General features: G+C 42.9%; 1 protein-coding gene across 2 annotated transcripts in view; it reads left to right on the top strand.

The window, feature by feature from the left end:
- Positions 1 to 19,327, top strand: part of RNF152 (ring finger protein 152) — a 42,994-nt gene extending 23,667 nt beyond the window's left edge. For both annotated transcript variants that reach the window (XM_086899138.1, XM_023919816.2), the window contains exon 2: positions 14,765 to 19,327. In XM_086899138.1, coding sequence (XP_086755264.1) covers positions 14,960 to 15,571 — 612 coding nt within the window. In that variant the 5' untranslated portion in view covers positions 14,765 to 14,959 and the 3' untranslated portion in view covers positions 15,572 to 19,327. The remainder of the gene's footprint in view (positions 1 to 14,764) is intronic.
- The last annotated feature ends 7,409 nt before the right edge of the window (positions 19,328 to 26,736 follow it).

The raw sequence follows: 26,736 nt of genomic DNA, 5'->3' as shown, positions 1-26,736 counted from the left end.
TTACTCCTTTATTCTTATGATGATACAACTCACCTGTGTCTTGCACCTGTGCTCTTTATTTTGAGGAGCCTGAAAGTCTGCTTGCAAAATCCGAGTTTGAGTTGCAAAAATTAAGCTAAAAAAATAATAGAGGTGGATAAAACTATTTCTTCTTTAAAGCAAGAAGCTTTCATTCTAATATTCCTCCTTTGGTGTCCCACTTCCATGAAATGTATGATATTTTCTTCCAGATTTCACAGAATCACAGAACTGACAAAGGGATTGACCCTTTTCACGTCTATTGACTAGTCAGTGCCAGAGAATTCTGTGTGCCTTTCTGAAACTACTAAAAGTGCACTTGCCTGCTTTTTGCTGCTTGGCAACATTAAAGCTCCTGAGAGTCCACACTAAGTGCTATCTCCTCACTATGAGATGGAGGTTTATTGCACCTAATAGCAAGGAGAATACTGAAGCCTCATCACCCCTTAGTTCTGCTTCCCGATCAGGTGGGAGGGATATTGAGGAGAGCATCCATGCTTGTGTTCAGGGACATCCGTGGGAGCAGGAGATTCAGGTAGGTTCTTCGAGCAGCAGCTGTGTGACTTGCGAACTTGGAAACACTTGTGGTATTAACCAGGCAGTTACACATCTCATTGCTGCTCTGGGTATGGGTTACAGTTATGCCTCATAATTTGTTTTCCACAGGTGAATATTTTTTGGTATATCCACAGAGAGATAGCAGCTAGGAAGGCAGAGTAAGCATGAACAGTTGCCTCATTCTTCTTTCCATGCCATAGCCCATCTTTGTGTATTAAAGATAACTTATTCTAAAAACATGTTTTGAGCAAACTTGTGTGCAGAGCATAGAACACATAAACTTTGCGCTGAATTCTGCCTCTTTCAGTGGGTGATACTAGTGAGCCATCAAGAAAAAAGGTGTTTATAGCTTGTGAGGAAATGAGTTTGAAATTCTAAATACAAAGGAATTTCCTAAATGCAGTGGATGTCATGGCACTGCTTGTGGGCCCTGTTCTGCAAGAAGGACAAATTACTTTGGTTTTATTTGTTGCTCATATCCACTGATATGACCTTAAAGTTTTCCAGTTTTGTGTCTGTTTGTATTTGGGGTCCAGCTTGGAGGGAGGGGGGCAGGGAAATGCCAGTGATCCACTGACATATACAGGAGAGGAAAGGAAATTACTTTATGACAGATCTTTTCTGCTATTTTCACATGAGCAGATGGATCCTATGGTACAGCTTTGCCTTTAAGGAGAGTTTAAGCAGTAAATACTTTGCTTATTGTAAGAGGGCTGGTTATTTTCCATGTTTGTATAGGTTTTAGGTAATTCTTAAAGACTTTTGATAAAAATGCAGTTGTTTTATTTTATCTGCCCACTTGTACTTCAGTACTTTTAAACTCTAAATTTTTCCAGGATAGAATGGTGTGAAAATTGTATCTTTGTCATCTGATGCAATTCATTACCTCTCTAAAAGGCTGACTGTTGTGCTCGATGCCCAGAGTTGGATAACACAACTGTCTTACAGTTTTTCTTTAAAATTTCATTTTCTAAGGGAGTGGCACAATCCTTCTAGGTTTAAGGATGCAACCTTCTGTGTACTTCAAGTTGCATGGTGTTTTGAAGGGCCTAATTTTGAGCATTGAAGGATTGGGAGTGTTTTCAGCAGGAGCAAAATAAACGATTGCTGTTAAGAGTTGGATGAGAGATGCAGAAACCAGGTGGGCCACTGCTCTTTGAGGTGGATTTATTCTGGCTGCTGGAAGATCTAGACAGAGGTTTTACTGGCAGTCAGTGTTTGATTAGAGGAAGTGTTAGTGTGACTGGCTTTGCTGTGGGAGTAGTACAAGTGTTGGGGCAAAGCAGAAGGCTCAGAGCAGGGTGGGTGTCTTCACCATGGTGCCTTGTGGGGAAGCATCTGTAGTGACACTTCCTAGCCATGTAGGTGAGTGCTGTTGCTGTTTGGTGTGTGTAGGGCACAGGTAAAAATAAACACAAAGGAACAGGTCTCCTAATTGTTGGGATATGTTTTTTTGTTGGTGGTGCTGTCTTAAAGCAGAAAAAGCCAGCATTCTTTCAGCTCTGTCCTGTGTTGGGAGGAGTATAGCAGAGTGGGGGAGGCAGCAAGGTGCTGGCACTTCTGCATGCACAAGGTGGGAAAGCCTCTCTACCTGCCCTGTGGAAGCTCTCCCCTTGGTCAGGGAGAGAATAATGAGCTCAGTGCTTTCTTTGGGTGTGCTTATAGAAAACTTGCTTCTAGAAAGGACTGCACAAGGTGCATCCCAGCCTGCTGGTGCATCCCATCCAGCAGCAAGGTAAAAGCTGGGACTGGCAGCACTTTTCCTGCTGTTTGGGAGAGGGAAGGTGGAGATGGTCATCCTAAACCCAACCTCCTGAGAGGTGATAAAGGTGTAGTGGGAGCCAAGCAGAACTGGCTTCCATGGTTCTACTAGCCCTCGTGCTTGGTGGTTTATATTCTGGAGTGCCACCTGCTGGCTCTTCTCTCTTCGCTCTTCTCTAGAGGCAGCTGCTCCAGAAGATGAGGACAGAGTAAAGAAGCATGAATGTTAATAATACGAACAACAGTACCAATTATTTGTATTGATCTTTACATTATTTTTTTAATCATCATGGCACTTAAGGATCCTGTTTATTGGCAAAGAACACACTCTGGCAGGTGTTCTGCAAGCCTGGTATGAAAGAAACTGGCAGAGGCTTCATGGCTTAAAAAATAGAGAGCATAGTGTGAAGGAGGGGTTTAAAAAATAGAAAATTAATTTTCCAATCCATGCTGTTATTTGGCAAAACATGAAGCATTTTTTAAAAATTTATGCCTTGCTTTAGTAAAATGTTTGGATCATTTTTGTGAATTTATGCCTTGCTTTAGTAAAATGTTTGGATCGTTTTTGTGGTTGGCAAAAAAACCCCCAAAGCAGTAACCATTCCATTGAAAGACACCTGACAATGAAGGCACTTAGGCAAAAGTTAAGAAAACACTGACTCAACTTTAAAAAGTAAAAATTAAGTCAGTAAAATAATTCTGAAAACCTTTTGGCTGTAAAGCAAGAGATATTGTAGTTTGTGCCACAAAGCAGATCTGGGTCCAGAGCTGAATTTTTTAAAATCCTAGCCAAGAACTTGTTTTGGCAGTATAAAAGAGGCAGTTTTTGATTCTGTTTTTTAACTCTGATTTTCCATCTGTGGGTCAAAGCCTAAATGGGTGTCAAATCAGTGTAGTGCCTTTGGCATCAGTTTGGTTGTGTACATTGGCATTGCCAGTGTTCAGTGTGCCACTGTAAGACACAGATACAATGCTATGACAAAAATGAGGTAAAGAACTTAGCTGAGTGGCATATGGTCAGACCTTGCAGATATGCATAAAGCTGTGTGTATTCACACCTTGTCTTAGATAATCACATCCAGTGCAACACACTCTAGATTTTTTGCCTTTTCCCTTCCATAGTGAGCTGTCCCTAAGGCACCTCTTCGGTTCCTAATCGCTATTCTGTGTGATGTTGCATGGAATAGAATCACAGAATTGTTTAGGTTGGAAGAAGCCTTTAAGATCATTGAGTCCAGCCATTAACTCAGCATTGCCACGTTCATCGTTCATCGCTAAACCATGTCCCCAGGTGCCAGATTTCCACATCTTTTAAATACCTCCAGGCACAGTGACTACACTGCTTCCCTGGGAAGCTTGTTTCAATGCTTTACAATCCTTTTTGTGAATAAATTTTTTCTGACATCTAATCTAAGTTTCTCCGGGTGCATCTTGAGGCCATTTCCTCTTGTTCTGTCTCTTGTTACCTGGGAGAAGAGCCCAACCCACACCCCAGCACAATATCCTTTCAGGCATTTTTAGAGAGTGTTTAGATCTCCCCTGAGCCTCTTTCTCTCCAGGCTACACACCCTCAGCTCCCTCAGATGCTTCTCATCAGACTTGTGCTCCAGACCCTTCACCAGCTCCGCTGCCCTTCCCTGGACACACTCCAGCACCTCAATGTTACCCTTGTAGTGAGGGGACCAGAACTGAACACTGAATTCAAGGTGAAATACATGTTGGAAATGTGTGTTAAGGCTTCTCTGATGTAAGACCTCAAAAGTAATTAATGATCTTGGGATGTATGCTAAAGAACATTGGGATGAGTGTGACTTTTTTTTTTTTTTTTTTTTTTTTTTTTTAAGAAATCAATGAACCATTTGCCTTTTTGCTGTAAGATCCTTCAGATTCTTTACAAGAAGCACTTGTAAAAACCAGCAATCCTATTGACCACATAGGTCCTCTTCAGCTTTTGGTCACATTGTGAAACATAGCTTGTATGTTGAAAATGCTGTATGTTGAGATTTTTCTTTGTAAGCCAGCAACCAAAAAAGCTGAATAACAATTGTTGAAAACACACTTCTATAGAACTACAGCTGATAGTTTCAGTGTATGTCATTTGCCTTTGTTAGACTAGGAAAGAAAAGAAAATCATGGTGTATCACTAGACAGTAGAGCAGTGCAAGAGACACTTCTGGCTCAGCCAGTGGCTGGCCATATCAGAATAAAAATTATTCCAGAGTCCGTACAAAAAGCTTTCTTTGCCCTTTACATTACCTTTTTATAAATTTCTTCTGAAAGAAAACAGTCAAATGGAAATGGAAATTTAAATGAGCTGAGGTGTTAGTGGAAATTTCCATTTTTGCTGAAGGAGAAAGTATTTGCATGATTTGATCTGAAACTGCCAATGAATTTGTTCACCTCAAATCTTCATTTCTTTAGTTAGCTCTAACTCTCATGCAGAAATCACAAGACTGGTCTGCAAACCAGAGACTGAAATTTACCTAAGTGGGATCTGAAGTTGATGTTTTCAGGCATCTCTTCAGATAAACGGGACTAGCAGCCTTCTTTTTACAGAATATTGACTTGATTGCCCATACTCCTGTGAGCCTGGGAGTCACTGTGGCCACAGACTATCAGGATTGTGATGATGCGTTGAACATTAGCAGCATTATGCTAGTTTCCTTGTCTAAGTTTGTTTTGCTCTTACATTGCAGGGACTGCAGAACCAAGCACAAAATTAAAAGGTGTGAAGCAGTTTGCTTCACTTTGATTGTTTTGCTCTAATGTGGCTTAACACCGCCCTTTCTGAGCCTTTGCACTCCTTCATACAGAGAAATGCTGTAAACTGTTAGTTTAAGTGGTGCCAAATGGAGGGTATTTTCACACCAGGATGTTTCAAAAGCAGATTTTGACTGGCAGTAGTATGATGGCCATGTCTGGCCTAAACTTTCAGACTCACTGTAGATAATTAAATTCAACGTAGTAAAACTTGGCAGGTCTGATAAACTTCATGCAGCTGCAGGAGTGGCTCTTGGAGTTGAGTACCATGTCTGTGAAGGAAAGCAACAGTGGATTTCACATAATGTGGGCAGGAATAGTTCATCTTCCCATGAGCATTTGAGCAGCCAATTGCCAGTCCCCAAGACAGCGTGTCTGCCACAGCAGAAGGAGTAGCAGCTCTGAGTTCAGGTTCCCAGAGCTGTAATTTATCTCAGCCCACTGGAGAGGGTTGTGGTAGTGCTGAGTTATGGTCATTGCCCTTGAGAGAGCAGCTTTGCTTAGCTGCAAGAATACTTCTGTCAGAAAACATGTGCTGGTTCATACAATGGAGAGACTGGGTGCCAATCCCCTTGCTCTGTTTTAGGCTTCTAGAAGTCCATCCTTGGGAATCTTGTTGCTGTCATGGGCATGCCAGTGCCCACGTCCATGGGCATGGAGAGAGCCAGGAGCCTTTCCTGGTGTTGTGTTTGTTGTCTCATCACTAATCTGCAGTTTCACCTGGTAGTACTGGGGCTTTGTGACTGTGGAGCTGGTTGGGATAGTTGATGTGTAACCAGTTTGTTTAGTTGCAGCTATTTTGGGAAGGTTGCCATTGTGTTTCTTCAGATCACACCTTTTCAGCGTGGTGTAGGGGAAGCAAAGGTGTCAGCGCTTGGAAATCACCTCGATCTGCCTGTGGCTTCTGGCACTGGGTTCTGTACTGGTGGTGTTGCTGGATTGGGTTAAGTATGTAAATGTGCAACTGATCTCAAGAGCATGTGTCATCCCATTAATTTCCCTGGATAACATCGGGTCATGTGCTTCATAACTTGTCTCAACTGGAGCTTGTGGAGTGCATAGTCACAGGTAGAAACGTGGTTTGAAAAAGTATTGGAAGTACTTATTTTTCTGGTATAGCCTGCTGCATCTCTTTGGAGGATTTTACTGGTCTAAAGACAGAGAGATAAATCATGAAATAGGAAATAATCAATATTTTGCAGTTCAGGCTTGATCTAACTCTGCTTGTGATCTATATTTGCAGTGAGAGTTGGCCTGTTCCCAAAATCCAGGAAGCGAGGGTGGTATTAATATTACTAGTTGACAGAATGTTACAGGGTGAATGATTAGTTTCCAATAAGAAAGGAGCTTTTGGATCAGTTCCAGTTCCTTTTGATGTAACCTGCAAACCTGAATGACCAGTGCTGTGACTGGAGTATCTGTAGCACTTATCAGAGGCCAAAACTTCATGAAGATCATGATTTGTCTGCATTACTAAATGACAGAGCTGTTGACCTTGAGGAGGTATATTAGTTGGCTATCTTCCCCTCTCTTGTGAAGATAAACTCCTGGAAGTGGTGGTTTGGCTTTTGCACAGTTGTTGTGCATTCTCTGTTGATAAAAAGGGGGCTTTACTTCTTTGTGCTGCCCACTTAGAGGATTGCAGGAGAAAGATAAAAACATGAACAAAGCTCCCTGTGCCCTTCTAATCTCTTTCAGACCTTATTCGACCAACAATGCTGTACGAAAGAAGAGAATTTCCTTGCTTCTTGTTCTGGGGCTTTTAAGAAAATATTTTCCAGTTTCTTACTTCCAGGCCTTGAGAGCAGCTATGTGGACGTGGGTCACATAGTTGTGTCCTTGGGGAAGCTGAGCTGGATGAGTGCAGAGAGCAGAAGCCATGTTAAGCAGGTGGGGGAATACAAGGTGGGGACACAGAGCAGTCACAACAATTAAAACTGTTGTTTGAAGTGCTTTTTTTTCCTGAGGTTAAGTGTGAAATCGAGTTTGCAGTTTTTGCATTGTATAGGCAGTGAATGAACATGTGAGCATTGATTCCTTTCCTTACTGTTTGCTGTTTGGGCTCATAGACAGGTAGATTTTTATCTTAGTTTTATCAAAAACCACTCAATGACCTTGGAGAGCTGTAGCACTCTCTCTTGTAATTATAGAGTAGTGTCTTAATAGACTCAGTCACCCACTGACCTGTATCAGTGAGAAAAGTCTGCATTCGAGCCTTATTTAAATTTTTTTTTTTTTTTTACAGTGTATTTTGTAAGTCTAATACCAGATCCTCAGGGGAGGGAGGGAAGAATCTTTTAATTAAGTTTCTATTTAGGTATCAGGCAAATTCTATCAATGGCAGATGAAGCATAAAGCTCTAATGGGAGAGTAAAATTTGTAATTTAAGTGATCAGGTGCTTCGTGCCTCTCTCAGCAGTTTGAATGCCACAGTCGTATGTCATACTGCTGTAAGTGAAAATCCCGTAGAAAGAGGATTTAACATTGCATTTGAAAGGTGTTACCGAGTGTGAGTTAAGTGCCAGTAGCTCCTCCCCGTATTTTGTGGGATTTTGGCCTCAGTGACTTGTGACCTCACTTTAAGTTAGGCAAGCAGTTTCTAAGTCTCTTTGCCAGCTACCTAACCACTTGCCCCTTATGTCCTGCATGTAAATAGCTACTGGTGCTGCTTTTATTCAGGGCTGAGAGGTAGAATTCTTTTCATACCACACCTTCCACTGCCATTCTTCATGAACAGCAAAAGGATCTCTCACTTGGCAGTGGAAAAACCTGGCTTTTCATTCCTCTTATCCTGAGGTTTAGAATTGAGTCAGGCATAATTAAGAGCATCCAACAAAACTGAGGAAGTGCTAACGACCTTGCAAGCATTGTGCTCAGAGTGGGCTGTAGAAATGAGCATCATTCCCTGGGATGCCTTGAATGCTGGAGATTCTGTTTATTTGCAAAATGTGAGGAACCTTTTTATCTCCTACGCTGGAAAATTTTCAGATGTGATAAGACTGTGGTCTTAGGACCACAGTCAGGTCTTTCATCCTGCTAGTGCATTCCTCATGGAGAGAAGGGAAACTTAGAACAGCAGGAATGGTGAGAAGTACCATCACGCTCTTTTTAGCAGGGCAGAGCTGCCCCTGGGGGTGCTCTGCCAGCATGGAGGGGGACCAGAACATTTAGAGAACCATAGCTCTGGGACAGCTTGACAATTGACCTTGTCAAGAACCTGCAGACATATCAGAGTTGGGCTGGTGAGGACCAAATCATACTCCCACCTCCTAGCCTCTAGGATCACCTGCACAGAGGGCTGCTGAGAGGCAGGGAAGCTGTCCACTCCCTGCCTCAGCCTGTCTGAAATGGGCATATTTCTATGAAATATTTTAATTTCAGATAATGTTTTTCACTTGTAAAGTGCCTCATGTGAAACTGTCTGATGAGCATATCACAGAGAAAGCTGTACTGTTCTGCCTCAGCACGATGAAATGTTTGCTGACCTGGCACGTTGCAGGTGATTAGTAGTGTTTGCTGTTGGAACAAAGTGCAGCTTATCCTGGTCATATTTGACCAAAATAAGGTCTTTGGAGGCAGGGAATGTGGACGTGTCAAAGTTTGCAGATAAAAAGAGGGAGCAGCGCGGCTGTGATGTGAGATGGAGCACGGAGCAGCATGTGAGTTTCTCTCTGTTTTCTCTAAACACCAAAGGCTGGTGTTTTTCACCTGATCTGTTTTTGCTTCAAACCCATAAATGTCTACATGTCATTACACTCCTGTAGGTGACCTTTCTGCCTCTGTCTCCTCCTCCTAGGGCTGTCTGGTGACAATTTCTAAGGTAAATGCTGTGGAATGATACCTTGCAACTAGGCTTCTTTGTGATCCACCACTGATTTCTCAGCTGCCTGAGAGCCAGGACTGGTGTTCTGTCTGATGGGTACTGTCGGGATCATCCACAGCAGGTTCTCTTGCTGCCAGCATGGATCCCCTGGTGCTGGTTCATAGGATATTACAGTCAAACTCACAGTTTCAGTCAACTTTATTTTTTGTGACTATGCACCCAGGACTGTGTATACCAAGATGCTCATCTGGGCAAGGGCTGGACTAAAGCTAAAGGAGCAGTGACAGCTTGCACTGGTTAAGGCTTTGGCTAAATTAAAATAATTTCCTTCTGCAGTATTTCTGTGCAACCGTGAATACGAATGGAAAGGATAGTGGGTGTAGGCTGCCTGGCTTACAAGAAGGTTCCTGGAAAACAGGTAATTCTGGAGAGAAGAATGGATTTACTTTGTTGTTTTATTGTTAGCTTTATGTCCCTCGAAAGAGGTAGGGGAAGATGTGTGCATTTCTGAGCTGTGTTGCAGAAAAGAATCTGTCATCTCTGCCCTATGGATCATGAGGTGAAAAGTAGATCTGTGATGAAATTGTACTGGAACTTTGAGGCAGTCTGGGTGGTGCTTGCATGACCTTGGACCAGCTGCTTCGTCTCTCAGTGCTTCCTTTCTTAGATGATGAAAGAATATAATGATGATAATACTTGTCTCTTAACAAGGGTGTTCTGATGAATAAATTAATTGTTCGTTGTGCTGTTCTCAGTTACTATGGTAATTAGTACTACAGAACAGCCTAAAAATAAATAAGATCATTAAGTGAAGGATATTCAGGGGAAATCAGGTAGTACATCCTGGGCATTTGCAGTAGCCCAAGTGTGTTTTGTTCAAATGTGAATTTGTGAGAAACGTTCACTGATGCTGAATTTTTGTAGCAGAAATTCTTCCAATTATCTTTTTGGAAGCAGCTCTAGCACACATTTCCTTCCATATCTGTGGGCACATGATTCTTGCAATTAGTTCTCCTATTGAGAACAGCACTCCCTTCTCACCCCATCTCCTTTACAGCCTAAGGGCACCTGAAACAAATGATTCTTTCTTCTTCATAAATCATACATACTCAGTAATACTGCCAAAGAATTGCTAATGTGTTTGGGGAGTTTACATAATGAACCTTTCTTGGTAAAGGTGAAGTATTGTCGAGGCACTGCCTTGCTGAAATTCTGTTATAACCTTGCTGTACGGCAAGTAGACGGCCTAAATCCGTGTGTAAGTCTGTGCAGTTTTTGAGGCCTTGTATCAGTGATCAGTTAACTACATCAGTATGCCCCAGAGCCAGCCTTTTAAAATGTTATATGGTGTTTAATCATCTGTGAATTGTATTGGATTCTACAGGCATCACTGAAGTATATTTTTGAGATTTTAAAGTAAATATAATTTTGGGCCCAAGTAAGTTAGGAAGTATGTCTTAAGGCAGTTCTGAGTCTTTCAGTGAAGGCATCACCCTTTCAAACCTGTGGTTTCCATTGCTTAATATCACAGGGGCTGTCCTTACATAGGAAAAGTATCATGTTGCTAGGCAAGGATTTGCCATTAATTACTGTGTTCTCCGACTTTATGTACAGCTTTGGGCTTGGATGTTCAGTGTCTCCGAAATAGCTGTCTTTTCTGACCTGGCCAGCTGGGGACCAGTTTGTGGTTAGTGTTTGTGCAGAGCAGACCTGTGCTTTCTTCCTCTCACTGTCACAGCTATAGTGACCTTCATCTGTTCACCTCCCGTGTGCCTCCCTCCCCACCTTGTGTTGGGAAGGTGTCACTAATAAGAGCAGCAAATGCCCCTTCTGCTTCTTCAGGAGTAGGAAGCTGATGCCTTGGCATTCCTGGCCTCCTGCTCACCCAGAGAGCACTTGGGTCATTGCTGTGGTCTCTGGTGAGGTACTGGCAGAACAGATAGCATGACTAACAGGCAGCTGAAATACTTGCTTTATTCTTCTGCTCTTGAGTCATAAAATTTGAAAACTCGTGGCTTTTGCAGAGAGCAGCCCAAATCTGCAAGGAGGACCTTTGTGCCAAGTTCTCAGCCACCTACCTGCTTCAGGGGTCATCAGCTTTGCAGGTTTCTCCCTGGGACTCTGTAACATTGTGAATTCTTCTCCTTGCCAGCCAGCAGCAACCTTGTGGATACTGGGCAGATGTACAGAAAGGGAAAGAGAGTGCAGGGCAGGCAGAGAGGCTTCTGTTCAAGGCCTGTCTCTTCTTGCTTCCTTTGCTGCTGCTGCACCTTTCTGATACATGAGTTTTCGAGCTTGGATTTTCATTTACAGTTAGTTATTATTTGTGTTGCAAGTTAGATCTCAGCCCTGAAGAACTTCCAGTTGTCAGGTTTGTGCCAGGCAGTCACTACTTGTAGCTGCAGTTGTGTCTGTGTGTGGTTTCTCTGTTGTAGTCCCCACTGTGTGTTCCACATGTGTGCCCCTGTTCATACATACACATGTACTATCGCTTTTGCAGAGACCTGTGGGTATCTTTGACAGTCTTTTCTGCTTTTTTTCTCTCCTCTTTGCTTCCCTCTGTTAAGAGTCCCTTTGTCCACCTTGCATGTCACTGTGTGACAAGAGCAAATGACACAACAGTGGTTCTGGCTGATACCTGATGTCAGCCGTGCCTTCATGTGCAGTTCTGGCTGCCTCACCATCTTTGTGCTTGAAGCACAGAGAAGAGTCCAGTGTGAGTAAGCTTGGCATGAGCTGTTCACCTGTGACAGCTCAGTACCTTCAGCTGGTGTGAGGGTGCACTGAGTGCAAGCTAAAGAGCTTGATCTCCTGTCTGAGAGGAAGCATGCTCCTCTTGGCATAGTTATTAAAGTGAAGTGGTAGAAGAGTACTGAAAGCACTCCCATGGATTTTTCCTTCTCGGGTACGTAGTACAAATTTTTTTGAAATAGATTCTTACTTATTCTAGATGATAGCTTGACTTTCTTTTGTCCTGAAACTGAGCTGTGGCAGGGTGCAAGAGGGAAATGGTTGTATGGTTGGAAATAAAGTCGTGTTGCACCTGTGAATCTACATGTCCAACCTTTGAACCAAGGCAATGTCAGCAAAGGCCAAGGGGTTAGGTGGCTGTGGCTACTCTTTAACTTGTCTTTAGTTACCTTCTGAAGGAATCATACTAAGCTCTCTGCTTGCTGGCCATTACTTCTGATCAGCACCTCTGATTATTATTTGAGATGTTTTGGGAAAGTATGAAAAGTTTATCACGTGGGTGGTGCACCCAATCCTGACCTCGCAGAGATACTGATTTACATCTGCAGGACTACCTCCACTCTGCCCTTGGGCAGAGTAGTCACTGGACAAGGGGAAATGGTTTTAAAGTGAGAGGAGGTTTAGGTTAGGTATTAGGGAAAAATTCTTTACAGTGAGGGTGGTGAGGCACTGAACAGGTTGCCCAGAATAGCTGTGGATGCCCCATCCCTGGAAGTGTTCAAGACCAGGCTGGATGGAGCTCTGACAACCTGGTCCTAGTGGAAGGTGTCCTTGCCCACAGCAGGGGCGTTGGAACCAGATGATCTTTGAGGCTCTTCTATGATTTTATGATAAACCTTAACTTCTGAATTTCTAGGCATTGGGATTTTTTTCTTGTAATAATACTGCAGTATTATACCTGAGATTTTTTTTTTTTATAGATTTGCAGGTAATAGTTGTGTCTTGTAATGTCTGAGGTCAGCTTTGACATGGACAGTCTGTAACTGCAGATTTTGGATGATTACTTCTGTGCAAAATACAAATCTGCTTGTGGCTGAAAACTGGATCTGGCAGCTTCGGTGATTCTTTTCTGAGTTTCTATAACTAATTTCTATTCTGGCCATTGTCTCTTAATTTTTTTTTCAGCCAGAAATTGCCCAACATCATGGGTATCTCTCTTTCATTTTTCTCTCTCAGCTGCATGCTAGTCTATTATCATGTCAGCTCCTTTCTTGTTAGTCTTCCTTTGTGTGTGCCTGTACCATAGGCATATGGAGGTAGTAATGGATAAGGAAATAAGGAAGATAAAACATCTTCTTATTGTCTTCCATTTTCCCTTGGTGTGGCCCATACACAGCAAGTAGATGTGTAGCCCCTTCTGAAGTAGTGTTCAGCTCCTGAGCACATGGAGTATCTGTTGATGCCTCTGTGGGACATGGCACTGGTGTGGAGCAAGTGTCGCATGGGCTTCATGATAGTGGGGTCTGTCTCAGCAGTGGCCTCTGTGCCACATTAAGATAAAGCATCCCAAAAGTGCTGGGGTGTGCCAGTTCCCCCTGCACCCATTGTACATGTTTCAGGAGCTCTTGTCTTCTTGACTGCAACCCCCGCTCCCTCCCGAGTCAGGATTATCACTGTGTGTTTGTTGAAGCATCTTGTGAGCCAAAATCCACTGATGTTACAAAATCAGCAAGCAGGGCCAGTTCTGCCCATGTCAGAGATACCAGACATCAGCATCTGAAGAGATGACGTGAATTTTGTTTTCCCTATTCAAATATTGGGAACTGCCAGAAGTAGGGTACAGTACAGTGAGGTCCAGAGCGCTGTCCTGGATTACAAACCTCACGTCTATGCCTGCCTTCTGTTCTTAAACTATGGTATTTGTTTTACTGGTATCATCCATTGATTAATATGTTATAACCTAGATGTTATAATTTAGAAAAGAGAGCAAGAAATTACAGTATAGAAAGGAAGAAGTCCTCTGAAAGCTGTGGTCCTTGGGTGTTAACTGTAGTTTGGCAACATTGCAGTAACAGATCAAAGGTCACCCTGCAAATATTTTGGGTTTTCTTTATTTTCTGGGAGCAAATTCAGGCTGATACTTCTTCAAACACAGGAAGGAAGTGAGTTTAAAATGTTGTAAAACTGTCACCTCTTCATATTAATTATGTTGGAGTGACCAAAATCAAACAAAGCACTGTGCAGGTAAACACAGATGCCTTTTTTTTGGCAAAGATGTAAATAATAAGTGGGGAAAATGGGAATTGTAAGGGGAATCGCTTCGTAAGGATTTAGAACAAGATTAGTAACAATTGTAATTCAGTGCACTATCTTTCTTTCTATTATTATTCTGTTTTATTTCTGTTCTTCGTGGTATTCAGTGGTCCTGGGTCTAAACAGAGCCTTTTGCCATGGGTGAGGTTTTCATTAGTGAGAAGGTTTATGTTTGAGGGCCATGTTCAACAAGCTGCTCGTGTAACTGGAAAACAGTTAATTTGACTGAAAATGATACCATTCCTTTTCATTATGTGCAAATGCAGGTCTTGCAGTATAGTTGCTTGGTTGCTCATTCACAAGTTCATTGCACAGGCACAAGTTCAGGAGCCTGTGGAAATGCTTCCATTTAAACATACTTTTTCTTTCCCCTGCATTTCATGCAGACTTAGCAGTTGGGCCAAATAGCTAAAAATCCTCAGGGATTTAAAGGATTAAATGAGAACAATTGTTTTGGTTCAGGAAGGGCTGAAAACTCCTGAAAATATGACAGGAGGTTGTTGCTGTGGGACCTGGCTAGTGAACTGTACAGCCACCTCTGTTATGGGCATAAATGTAACTGTGAATGATGGGTTGATGGGGGTTTGCTTGCTGGGAAAATTAGGATTAAAAAAAAAAAAAGAAACCTAGTGATAATACTTGATGACTGACCTGAAGGTTTGCCACTGGGCTGTTTGGTGAAGGTGGTGGGACGGTGCTTTCTAGTGAAGGATAACAAATCTGTTTCTTCCACCAGGTAACAAACTCAGTGCTAGTTTTCATTCTCCTTTGGCTGGACTCTTCTGTTCCCGTAGGCTCCTGTGAGTAACCTGTTCTTTCATGTTTTTCTGTTTGTCTCAGGTACTGAAAGTTTCAAGCCAGAGGTTTTCCTGTGCTCTCTGTAGCTGCTGCCCAGTGCTGTGCTGAGGAAAAGCGGCGTTGGAAAGGCGGGTGCTGACCTGAGGAGAAGTGGTGGGAAGGCCGCTATCCCTTGCCTACAGGGTGTCAGGGCGAGGGTCACCACAGGGCCTGCTGAGCTTCCCTGTGCCGGTCACCATGGAGACCTTATCCCAGGACTCTCTGCTGGAGTGCCAGATTTGCTTCAACTACTACAGCCCCCGCCGACGGCCCAAGCTGCTGGACTGCAAGCACACCTGCTGCTCCGTGTGCCTGCAGCAGATGAGGACCAGCCAGAAGGACCTGCGCTGCCCCTGGTGCCGTGGGATCACCAAGCTGCCTCCGGGCTACTCCGTGTCACAGCTGCCCGATGACCCCGAGGTGATCGCCGTCATCGCGATCCCCCACACCTCGGAGCACACCCCCGTCTTCATCAAACTCCCCAGCAATGGGTGCTACATGCTGCCCTTGCCTCTCTCCAAGGAGCGGGCGCTGCTGCCGGGAGACATTGGCTGCCGCCTCCTGCCCGGCAGCCAGCAGAAGTCCCTGACGGTGGTGACGATCCCCGCAGAGCAGCAGCCGCTGCAGGGCGGCCTGCCCGCCGAGGCTGGGGCGGAGGAGCCGGACCGGAGAGGCGCTGTGAAAAGCTCCACCTGGTCAGGGGTGTGCACTGTGATCCTGGTGGCCTGCGTCCTGGTCTTCCTCCTGGGCATCGTCCTCCACAACATGTCGTGCATTTCCAAGCGCTTCACGGTGATCTCCTGCGGCTGAGGCGGCAGGGGCTGCGCTCCCCCGGGGGTCAGGTTGGGTCGGTGGTGGTGGCATTGAGCGAGACAATTCCGTGCAGCTTTCCCCAGTGACTGCAGGACTGTGCAGCGGGGCAGCGGTGCCCGCCTGGCTGTGGCCCCCGCAGGGGTGGCATCAGGCCTCTCGGCAGCCTGCGGAGAAAATCACGTCCCGTGTCTGGCGGCAGTGGCACTGAGGAGGACTGCATATGTCACCGCAACCATTTATCAAAGGGACTGCAACTTCACAGTGATCTTTTTTTATTGTGTTACGAGATTAAAGACCTCTGTGTAGCTGGTTATACTGTGAAGAATACAGTACGGGCTCTTCTTTAAACACAGTATATTAAAATCAAAACTGCTCCACGTAGAATTAAATGAGAACTGGCGCACAACTCTAAGAGGTGTTCAATACCAGTCCACACATGCATTATTTTTTAATGAGGGGAGGGAGGGAGGGAGACTCGTAAAACAAAGAAATCATTTAGCTGGTAAAGCATTTTATATGTTTTAAATGGCACATTAATTAAACCAAGTTAGGGAGTTGTATAGTAGTTTCTAAAAGGAAGCATTTTACAAGCAATCATTTCCTTCCTTGGTGTCTGTTTTTTGCTTTTTTATTTTCCCCATTTCTTTCAGCTGCAGGGAAGTGGTACTTCCAGCATCTTTTGTTTGAAGGAGCTTTCAAGAAGGGATGCAAAGTGGGCTAGAAAGAATACCTAAAAGTGCAGTCAAAACAGTTCTGCCTAACCAGCTTTAGAGGAAGGATGGCTTTGCATGGTAAACATTGGACATGCTGTTTTACCTCCAGTCTGGCTGCAGACTTCCTGATGACCTGGCTTTCATAGCCATTAGTGAAGAAATGGGTCATGAGAAGTCCTAGGACTCCTGCAAGGATGTGATAACATATTTCTCCTAATTTTTTCTGCAGGTTAGGTTTACTTAAATGTTTTTGAAGAATTTAGACCTGTTTTACCTCCTTCTTTCCTAGGAGTTGCAACTGTGCACTAATGGGTGGTGTGACAGAGGTGTTGCTCTGAGAAAGCTTCACCATCAAAACTGAGACCAAGGACTTCTGTATGCAGTCATCTAGTAAGAGGCAGTGACCTATCTCAAAGAATCCAGACCAGCCTAATCCTTTACTGTGTGGGCTACCCCTCCTAAACTGCTGTGGCTGTCCTGGTGTCAGAATGTCGGTGAGCGTAACAGAGCCTCTTCCCATGTTTCAGTCTTACTAATGTTGATGATTTCATAAGGACAGATTTGAAAAACAAACACAGGAAGTGTCTCCCTCCACCTGTGACTGTCATGAAACCCCAGTCATTTGCAGTTCACTTCTTGGGAAGAGCCAAATTCCTAAATGTTCACTGCAGTAGCACCTTGCTCTAAGCATTCCCACCAGCTCTAGTAGTACTGCTCATAAGTAAAATTGAGCCCAGTGTCAATTTGCATTTTTGGCAAGTCTGATCGCTGAAAACTTATATGAGATTTAGGGATTGGAACAAGGGGCACATGGCAGACCTTTAATAAGACAGAAAAGTCTGTTGATTTGCGCTGCTTCTTTTTTTGAGTACAAAGCATAACCTCCCTGAAGCGTGTCCTCTTGTTGTCTATCTACTGCTCTTTCTAATTCTTGGAGATTGCTGAATGCCATATTATAACACTGTTTTGACTATGCAGTGCCAAAGTTGGCTCCGTAGTCATCTTTGGTTTTCTGGTTTTGTCACAAAATCCAGTTGCTGGTTCACAATAAACATTCTCAGCTCACACTCTGTCAGGAACATACCTCTGACTTCATGCTGGATTTCTTTCCTTCCCCGTTTCTAAACCACCATTTTCTTCCTTGATTCCTGTTAATGGAAGAATAGAATATAGGATGCTTAGTTGTGATGATGGGTGTATGGTCACATATGGAGAGGAACCATTGTGCTGATTTTTATCTACTGTTGTACATTTGCATAGCACAGGAAAAGAAAAAAAGCTTTCAGATAATCCATTCAATGCCTTTTTTGCGCAAGGCCTGTGTGCATTATGCCTTGAACTTGGCTTGCAAATATTGTAATTACATGGACACCTCTCCGTAGCATGTTTCATTTGGTTGCAGTAGGGAGCACCAGGTGTTCCCAAATGTGTCTTGTGAACGTGCTTGTCTCTTGTTGCCAGTAGCTAGCCAGATTTCCACTGACATCCATGCTACGCTGCTTATTGTGTAAAAGAAGGCCAGTTCCTGCCTTTTATAAGACTCTTGAGGAACTGACCAGACACAGGACTTGACCCTCTACTGCCTTATCCTGTAGCGATTGCTGGGTGTACCAGAAGCTTGTGGCATAGGTGAAAGATGCTCCGAGAACAGTGCTGGTGCATTTTACACCAGCTTCTGCATTTGTTTATCTGAGTTATCAGTGAATGCACAAAACCACGAGGCAGTCAGGGAGCAGGTCCTGGTGGCACAGTGGTGGTAATGTTACCTCCTTCCAGCCATACCTGCCCGACTGAAGCTCTTGAGGCCGAGGATTCTCTGACATTGCAAAGAAAGGCCCTCTTCATCTCCATATGGAGAGTGCAGAATAAAAGAGGAATCAGAAATTAGGTTAAAATACTACACTGCATAACACATTATACAACAGGCAGACCTGGAGTTTATCCGGAATTAATGACGTGTTATATTAGCAGAATACCATCCTGTACTATGTAACACAGTACATTGTTTCGTTAATATGAATTTCCTGTACTTTTGTGCCTGCTGAAATGCATGTTTGACCTAATTTCTGATCCAGACATTTGCCTGCTCACAGCCTTGTGTAAGAGCAATAAGTAAAACCTCAAGATTTTTGCCTGCGTGTACGTGCATGGTGTGTATGTTCATTCCTTTTTATAAATAGGAGTTCTGGAAAAGTTTTTGTTCTGGCTTTAGACTGTGACTAGAATTTTCAATTTGAAGCTGTCATATATGTTAGATCACCTAGCTTTTTTGCTGACTTGTGTAGAAATGAACTAAATAGTTTGTTGTAACGTACAGTGTTAAAATGTTTCTCAAGTATGTCAATAGTCATAATACTTTAAAAATGCAGTGCAGTCTGTCCCATTCATTGGTTCAATACCTGGCATTAAAAAGTGATACTGCTAATTTTTTTATTATTATTTTTAAAAAACCAACCTTGTCTTTGTAATTTTTCCTTTGTGGAGAAACACATTTGGACTTGTGCCAAATCCATCAGGTTCCAGGTTAGCTTTTGTTCTCTGGTGTCCAGTAAGAAGTCACTGCCCCAGTTCCACCAAAAGGAAAGACAGAAGCTTACTGTGACCTAGTACTGTTTGAGAAACCAAAATTTATGCTAAAATGTGTGGGTAGTAATTTAAGCACCTGCATTTTTAGAGCACATTACTCTGTATGAATGTGTATTTACTTGCTTGTTTAATAGGAAGGATGTGTGCATTGGGGTCCAGCTTCAGTTTTTTTCCTGGATGGTCCCAACTTCTGTTGTTGGCTTGTGCTTTGCTGGCAAACAGACTTTAGGGTTCACTCTGTGAAATTTTGTTTAGTGAATTTTAAAAATTCAAAATACCCAATTTTGGTATGCAGGATTTTTTTAGGAAATTGTGTGTTCAGTGATTGTTCATGCTTAACCACAATGTAAAGGAGCCTGTATGTTTTGTAAACATGGAGCAGTCATGAGTCCAAAGTTTCATCTTTACTAATGAAGCTCATTCTGAATAAAACACTAGCAGGAAAAGAATGATAGCAAGTGAATTATGGTTCCTCTGTTATTTTGCCATCGAATGAAGAGCGTGGAAGGGAATTTGGCAGAATTGCTCCATATTTTATGAGAGGGTGGCTGAAATTCATCACTCAGTGTTTAAAGGCAATGTGTAAAGTGTGGGTTGTGGTAAATAGTGAAAGTGCAGTCACGTTTTAATTAGTATAGAATACAGAATTATAGCTGGTGGCTACTGAGCCACAAAACTTTTTTTCTGTTTCAGTAAAATTAAAAAATTTCTAGTAAATGCTTTGCTTATAGGAATGAGGGATTGCTGGCCTTCACTTAAGCTTGTGTTGTGCAGACTGGTACACTGGTTCCCTCTTGCCTTGAGCCCCCCTTCCCAGTCACATGATTGCTGGAGACATGGGCAGACAGCTTTTTGCGATAGTGAAAATGATTTTCTGGAGTAGAGATGGTCGATACTACACACTGGTTTTGTTACATTTACAGCAGGGCTGAACCAGAGCCAAACAATTAATACATGGCCTGAACTCTTCTGTAGATACCGCAGAATCAAAAGCTCTAGGCACCAGTCTATCATGTAAATTGAGCCAAGCCTGTGTTCTATGGATTTTTTTCACAGCAATGCCAGGGACCACAGGATGTTGCTTCCTCACACCCATGAGAATGGATCTGTACTCACCATCCAAACTAAACCCAGGGAGTGGGGCCTACTGCCATGAGACACTTGCATGAGTACTGCAGGAGATGTTCACATATCGAGTGAATGCCTCTCTAGGGGTTGAAATGCCTCCTTATCCCAACTGCACAGAAAATTTGGCTTGAGGTTTGTTTTTCCCAGACATTTTCTATGGGTTGGTGGAGGGGGAAGGGAAGGAAGAAGGTACATGGCAGCAAATGAATCCCAGCAGCATTTGGGAGGCTGCTGAATGATCTGCTGGCCCTGAAGGCAAAGTTTTTGTGCAAGAGCTTCAGTAGGACAAGATTGTCTGTAAACGCAGTGGATTTAGAACATGCTTGTGACCTTTCTGGTGCTGAACAGTGTTCACAGGCCTGACAGCTGGGCTTGTTGTGTTCTCTCTCTTTGTCACTTTACCTCTTGCATGCTCGTGTCAACAAGCAAAGCCTCTTGCTTCAGCCTCAAGTTGAACAATTTTCAAGATATTTCTCAAGTTGCCCATAGCATCTCTAATAAAGAAAAAATGAACCTTCCAAGACCAGTGCAATTTAATGTTTAATGAATGTTCAGAAAATGCATTTGTCAAGCATTTTCTTGTGCTTTAATGTATTTTTATTGTAGGTCTAAAACCTATAATTTTTTGTGCTAATCATGTTCCTGACTATCAGAGTCAATTCAAGGGATTAGGTATGATCCACAGGCAGAAGAAAACATTTCTTATCCATCCCACACTCCCCCTTCAGATCTACATCAGTCTGTTTTTGCTCTCCTCATCCGTTTCACACTGGAGCACGTAATCATGGGGATGAAATGGGAATTCATGGGCAGGCATGGAGCACCTATGCATATGGACACAGGGACACATTCCCATGCTGGGTGGGGGGCATGCACACAGCACATGCTCACATGTAGTCGAGAGGGCTGGTAAAGGAGTCTCAGGAAGGTCATGTGCTTTATGGTGCTGGGATAGCTTGGTGACATAAAGCTTTGTTATGGCTACCTGGCTCTCCTGTGGGATGAGTTGCCACCCCCTCTGAGCTGTCCTCTGCAAACCAACTCCTTCTTCTGTTGGACGGAATTCTGCTCCACAGCTGACGCCTCTTCTTCTGGAGTTCAGGTGAGGAACCATACGCTCCTCTGTTCCTCCAGGCTGCAATAGTCACCCAAAAGGGAACAGCCAGATGCCCTGGGCTTTCAGTTTATAAGGAGTTTGCAAGATAAACTGGAGTTCTTTCGAAACAGAACTTGCAATCTTGCAAGCTAGAAGGCAATAAACAGATTTGGCCTAACTGGTTTGAAGGAGTGAAGAGTGGGTGGAGAAAGAAAGGACACCTGAAAATGAGCACACGATTAGACACTAGCCTGGAAATTCAGATCTGTATGTGCAAAAACATCTACTGGGCATGTTTTACAGTTGCCTGCTTATATAATTCCTGTCAAATTTTGTCTCAAGAATGTCACTGAAACTCTAGATCTTGCTTTCTCTTCAGCACCTTTGAGCTGGGAAGCAACTAATTTCAAAAGTGCAGCTTTTTACCTCACTGAAAGACTTAATGGATGTACAGAAATTTTTTAGGGTATTGAATCATGATGAAAGCTCAGGACTTTGGCTAAAGCTGAACAAGAATTCACTGGGGAGAAACTGGGATAAAAAAGCCAAATCTTTAATTTTTAGTGTGTGCAGTTGAGTCACTTTGTTTAAAATAACTTTGCATGCGGGTCTCCCAGGACAAATAGTGAAACTGACAAAGTTGATAGTGCCAAACAGCTGAGGACAAGACTTAATGAACCTATTAGATCTGAGAAGCTGAAAACAAAAAAATGGCTATTTGGTACAGTTAGTGCACTCAAAATAAATAGTAGGATTAGGTTAGGGGTTTGTAGCTTTTTGGCTTGGTTTTCAAACTTAAGTATAAAAACCAAACCTGAACTGAGAAACCTGAGTGGCTTCAGGCTGAAGGTCACTTACATTCTTATCTTGAGAGTTACGAAAAGATGAGTGTGTTGACACTGCGCTCATCAGTTTGGGAAGCATTGCCCTGTAGGTGCTTGCATGCCCTGACTTGATTTGAACCACCGCGATTTGCATCTGCTTGAGAGAAATCTGGATGTGCCTCAAGATGGGGATGGAAATCACCTTCTGCAAGATGGTTTGAATTCAGGTGTCATTGTGAAGTGTGTGATCTCACTGAAGAATTTAAAAGCGGTGGTGAATCTTACAAGACTGTCAAAGCAGCCTGCCACGTGGTAGGCACATGGGGCTGGCTGTGAGTATAACAGGGAGATCAGTTCCCAGGTATGGCAGATTTGCTGATTGAATTGTAAATTAATAATTTTTCACTTAATTTTTTTTTTTTGAATAATGGTTGCAGATGTTTCTTGAAGATATGCTTACGGAACGTATTAAATACTGGGGACATGATTCAGAAAGTATGCTAACTGAGAAAGCATTAAAGTATCAAATATGAGGAAACCAAAGGGATTCAGTCACAGATGATTAAATACTTTCTTGAACAGAGAGGGACTTTACATTCACATATTTGTTTCTTGATGCTTGGCTAGTCTGCACGAATCTAAAGGAACATTTGAAGTAAAAAGCTTTGCTTTGGGGAAGGCTTGCTTTTGAAATTTGAAAGTATATTGACTAGGAGAGGCTCTTTAATACCCTAAGGCAGCTGTTTTCAAGCATTTGAGTCTAAAATATTTTATTTCTGTAGCTCCTGTTTTTAATTGCTTATTGCAACATAGCTGAGCATTCTTAATTTATGGTGGAAAACCGCACAACTGTGCAGTTCAAACCCACACCAAAACCCACCTTAGGAATCCAGAACAACGATGGTTTAAAAAGCTTGGGAGAAATAAACCGAATTCTAATCACTTATTTCTTCTATGCTGAAATGCTGAGGGATTTGCTAAACCTACAGGTTCATAAAACTGAATCGCTGCTTAATGGCTGTATTTGCTAAACCAGCTAACTGCCATGGATATATAGTGTGTTTTTTCTTTTTGACCTCCCCTGGTTTAGAGAAGACAAGATTTGGACAGTTGTAGCTGGATTGAACAGCTTGATAAGAGTTGTAAAATGTTACCAGCAAGGAGTGTGGTTTTGTGATAAACAAAAGATTGCAACACTGAATGTCTTTCAGCAGCCATCCAGGCAGAACAAGCGTGCAGCAACTCCAGCAAACCCCTGGGATAGAGAGAAATGTCAGGAGTAGTGCATAAATAAGGATATTTTTTAATACCATAGATACTGTCTGTTATTGCTGATGCTTGACATCTTTGGGTTGGGGTTCTTTCTTTTGTCTGTGTAACAAGAAGCCTAAAAATCACTTTGTGCTGCTTCCTTAGGAGCATGCTGTCTCCTATTTCCTCTTCTTCAGCCTGTTGTTTGGGCCATCCTGTTTCCTTACAGATTCACAAGGAGAAATTTCCCTTTGTATGAATGAGTGGCTGCAAATTTCTACTGCATTTTCAGTGATGAAACTACTACCAAAGCCTTCACAGAGGCAGGAACTTCTCTAGGGCTCCCAAGTTCTATTCGCAATACCCCTTTATCTGCTGTTATTTTTATAGGTCCTTTCTAAATCAGCATTTTGGATTATTGTTTCTTTAATGTAGCCCAAATGTTTTTGAAAAAAGCAACAGCAGAACAAGATAAAGCAATTTGGAGACCAGAGATTATTTGCACAATCTGATTTTTAAGATAGGATTATTTATTTACATGAGTGGATAATTCATTTTTTTTTTTGTTTGATTGTTGGGTTTTAGGGGGGGTTGTTTGTTTGTTTTTGTTCAGTGTATCATTGACATTAATTTTATGACCCCACTTCCTTTGGTGAGGGAGGGAGATAAGGAAGAAGAAAATCCACATTCACAGCTCGGATTAGATCTGCTGAGTTTTGGAATGTGTGTATGTGCCTCTGTTTTGTAAAACCTCGTGGACCTCCTAACAACTGAAAACTGCAGTAGCACCAAAATCTTAATGAAATGTCACGTGCTGCCTATTAAATTTAAAATGTCTGCTGAAATGTGCAGAGCCTGGATTTCTGGCTGTCGAGCACACAGAGCACTGTGTGTGGAATTAGTTGTGACTGTCAGTTGTCTGAGACCAAACTTGAGTCTTATGCCTCATTTAGAGCTGTTAGCAGACTTGGGCTCTCAGGATCTGTCATATGTCCTAGATGCAGTGGCAGCCCTAACTTTATAGATCTAAAGCAACCAGCTTTTGATAGGGAGACATTTACAAATTCTGAGGGCAAGTTATCCACCTCCTTAAGAGATTCTTAAATGCTTGATTTGGTCAATGACTCAGCATTTGCTAAAGGAAATGGAAATTTGCTTAAATCATCCGGACTCTGCCATACCCTGCTGTTCTTTGCTTAGTGGCCCAGAGGAAGGAGGTGTCTTGGGATGGGTGTTGAACCAGGTAAGGGGATGTGACCCACCACAAATCTGTGTTGAAACAATGGTCCCATAAGTACATACCTCAGGTAATGCTCCTTGTAATGAACCAACGTAACATCTCTGGTAAGACCATAGGATTCCTCTGTTGTAGATAGGACTTTTACAAGAAACTGTAAAATTCTGCAAGATGCCTTCAGCTGACAGAAATGTAAAGCTCTTCCTGCCATCAAGTCCTCTGCAAACTGGAGGAGCTGCTCTTCTAGTCACCTTCAGGTGAGGAAAGTCTTGAAGTAACCTGCCTTGTGGCAGGGCGCTGTGTCTGGTGCGGCACTCAGGGTTAATGTGCTGCTCAAATGCTCTTTTGCATAGCCTCTGAAAAGCATTTCTCATCCTTCCCCTCCTCCCCTCACCCTTTTTTTCCTTATAATTGTTTTGGAAAAAATAAAAACAGATGCTAAGAAAAACAAAAAGAAGAGTAAAGCTGTTCTTCATGCAGGCCACGTTTATACCATCTGTTCTGTATCTATTTAAACTCTGTTGGGAGAAAGCAGAGGTGCCCCTGAATTTCAGCTATGCTTCAAATGAATCCCATTGGGCTTCCTGTTTTGGAGACCGAACCTTGCTAAGCAGTGGACCTCTGAGAAGAAAAATTTTTTCAAGTCCCAGGGGTGAGCAGATGTGGTCGGTGGCTGCTGGAAAGAGGAGAGGGAGCAGGGGCAGTCCTTGCAGCGAGGCACTTTCCCTGTGCTTCTAGGCCAGCAGGCTGCTGCAGCGCTGGGCAGCAGCGGGAGGGCAGGACTGGCTGCACACACACAGATTCTCTCGGGGTGCTGCTTGACGGTTTCCCAATGTGTATTTTGAGCTGCTTGCAGTTGGTATCCTTTTAAATTACTCCAGCTACTGTATCCCTGATTACTCCAAAGACATTGCAAGTGAGCTGTAACCTAAAGCAGACGTGAAAAGCCCATCCCACAGGGCCTGTCCTTGCACTATTCCCATTAGCAAAGGTTTCTGTATTACTAGGGGAGATAGGGAGGAGTGAGGATGGTTGGGGTTTGTTTTCTTTTTTCAGTGAAGGCAAATAAACTTTGACAGGTGTTAAAACAAAAAGGCAAAGGAAAAATACTGAACAGTCTTTATGTCAGCTGAAGTGTCCTCAGCACAGCTTTGAAGTGAGAGCTAGCTCTCTATCTCAGTGCCAGCTTTGAAGATGTGTGTCTCTATTCACATGCTTAGTGTGTTAATTAAAACAAGAGCTGAATGAAGGTTTGTCTCTTATTTTAAGAATAGTTGCACCAGAAACTAGAAGGTTGAGTTTAGCCTCAGGCACGCAGGTAATACATGGCTCTCCTAGAGCTCTACCACTGTCTCTGCTCCTTGTTTTACACTCTGTTTTACATGGTTCCTTGCCTTCCCTAGGCTCCCTCCCCAGTCCTCATTAATTATATTCTAGCTAAATAAGCAGACTGGCAGTGTTCAGTGGCTGTGAACTAAAGTCCTTGATGTGTTTCAGAGGCAAGAACATGTATCACTTGGTTTTACATAATTTCCCCCTTTTTTTCTCAAAGGGTCAACCAGCCTCTAAAGATCCAGGTCCTGCTGGGGCACCATGTCAAACCCTTGCCAAAGATTTACTTTATAAGTGTGAAATCAAAGTTCTGGATAAATCAGAAGGTCTGGAGAAGCATTCTTTGCTTGCTGTGTCTGCCCTAGAAGGTGTCTCAAATACTGCTCAGTTTCTAACCACCCCCTTCTCTCTTCCCGTTTTAATACATGGTACTTTTGTAGGTCAACCTCTGTAGTCTTGTCTTTTGTATAGGTGGAAATGCCACTTTAATGAGAAGAGTTCAGACACATTTGCTATGATTAAAATTCTTAAAAATTATTTTCAATAGACTAGTGTGTGCTTTTTTTAAAATACGAGAAGAAAAACTGGCTGGCACATTTACTCCTTGGTTCCACTGAGAGCTTTAATAGAGTTGAGCAGTAATTAAGAAAGACTGAGATCCTCAGCCAAGTTTCAGATGGGTGGAGGTGACATTCAAGCCACTCTTGCAAGCTTGTGAGAGAGAGGGAGGAAAATGGTTTGCACTCCCCATATTTCTCTGGTCAGCTCTACCTTTTCCAGTTTGGTACAGCTTTGATCATGGCTTAGGTGCAAATCTCTGTCCTTTGGGACAGGAGCTGTTGTGATATTTCCCTATGAATACTCTGTGATGCCTGAGTGCACATGTGCTCATGCACACTCATGTCTACTTATGTCTATGTCTGTGTAGATCTAGAGATGCTCTCTTACCTCCGTAACTTACATACATCCTTACAAAGATGGAATTAATGGGCTAC

Source organism: Cyanistes caeruleus, chromosome 1 (assembly GCF_971803275.1).
Source record: "Cyanistes caeruleus chromosome 1, bCyaCae1.hap1.1, whole genome shotgun sequence".
In the NCBI taxonomy this organism is placed as follows: Eukaryota; Metazoa; Chordata; class Aves; order Passeriformes; family Paridae; genus Cyanistes; species Cyanistes caeruleus.
This window is presented reverse-complemented; position numbering and strand designations above follow the sequence as displayed.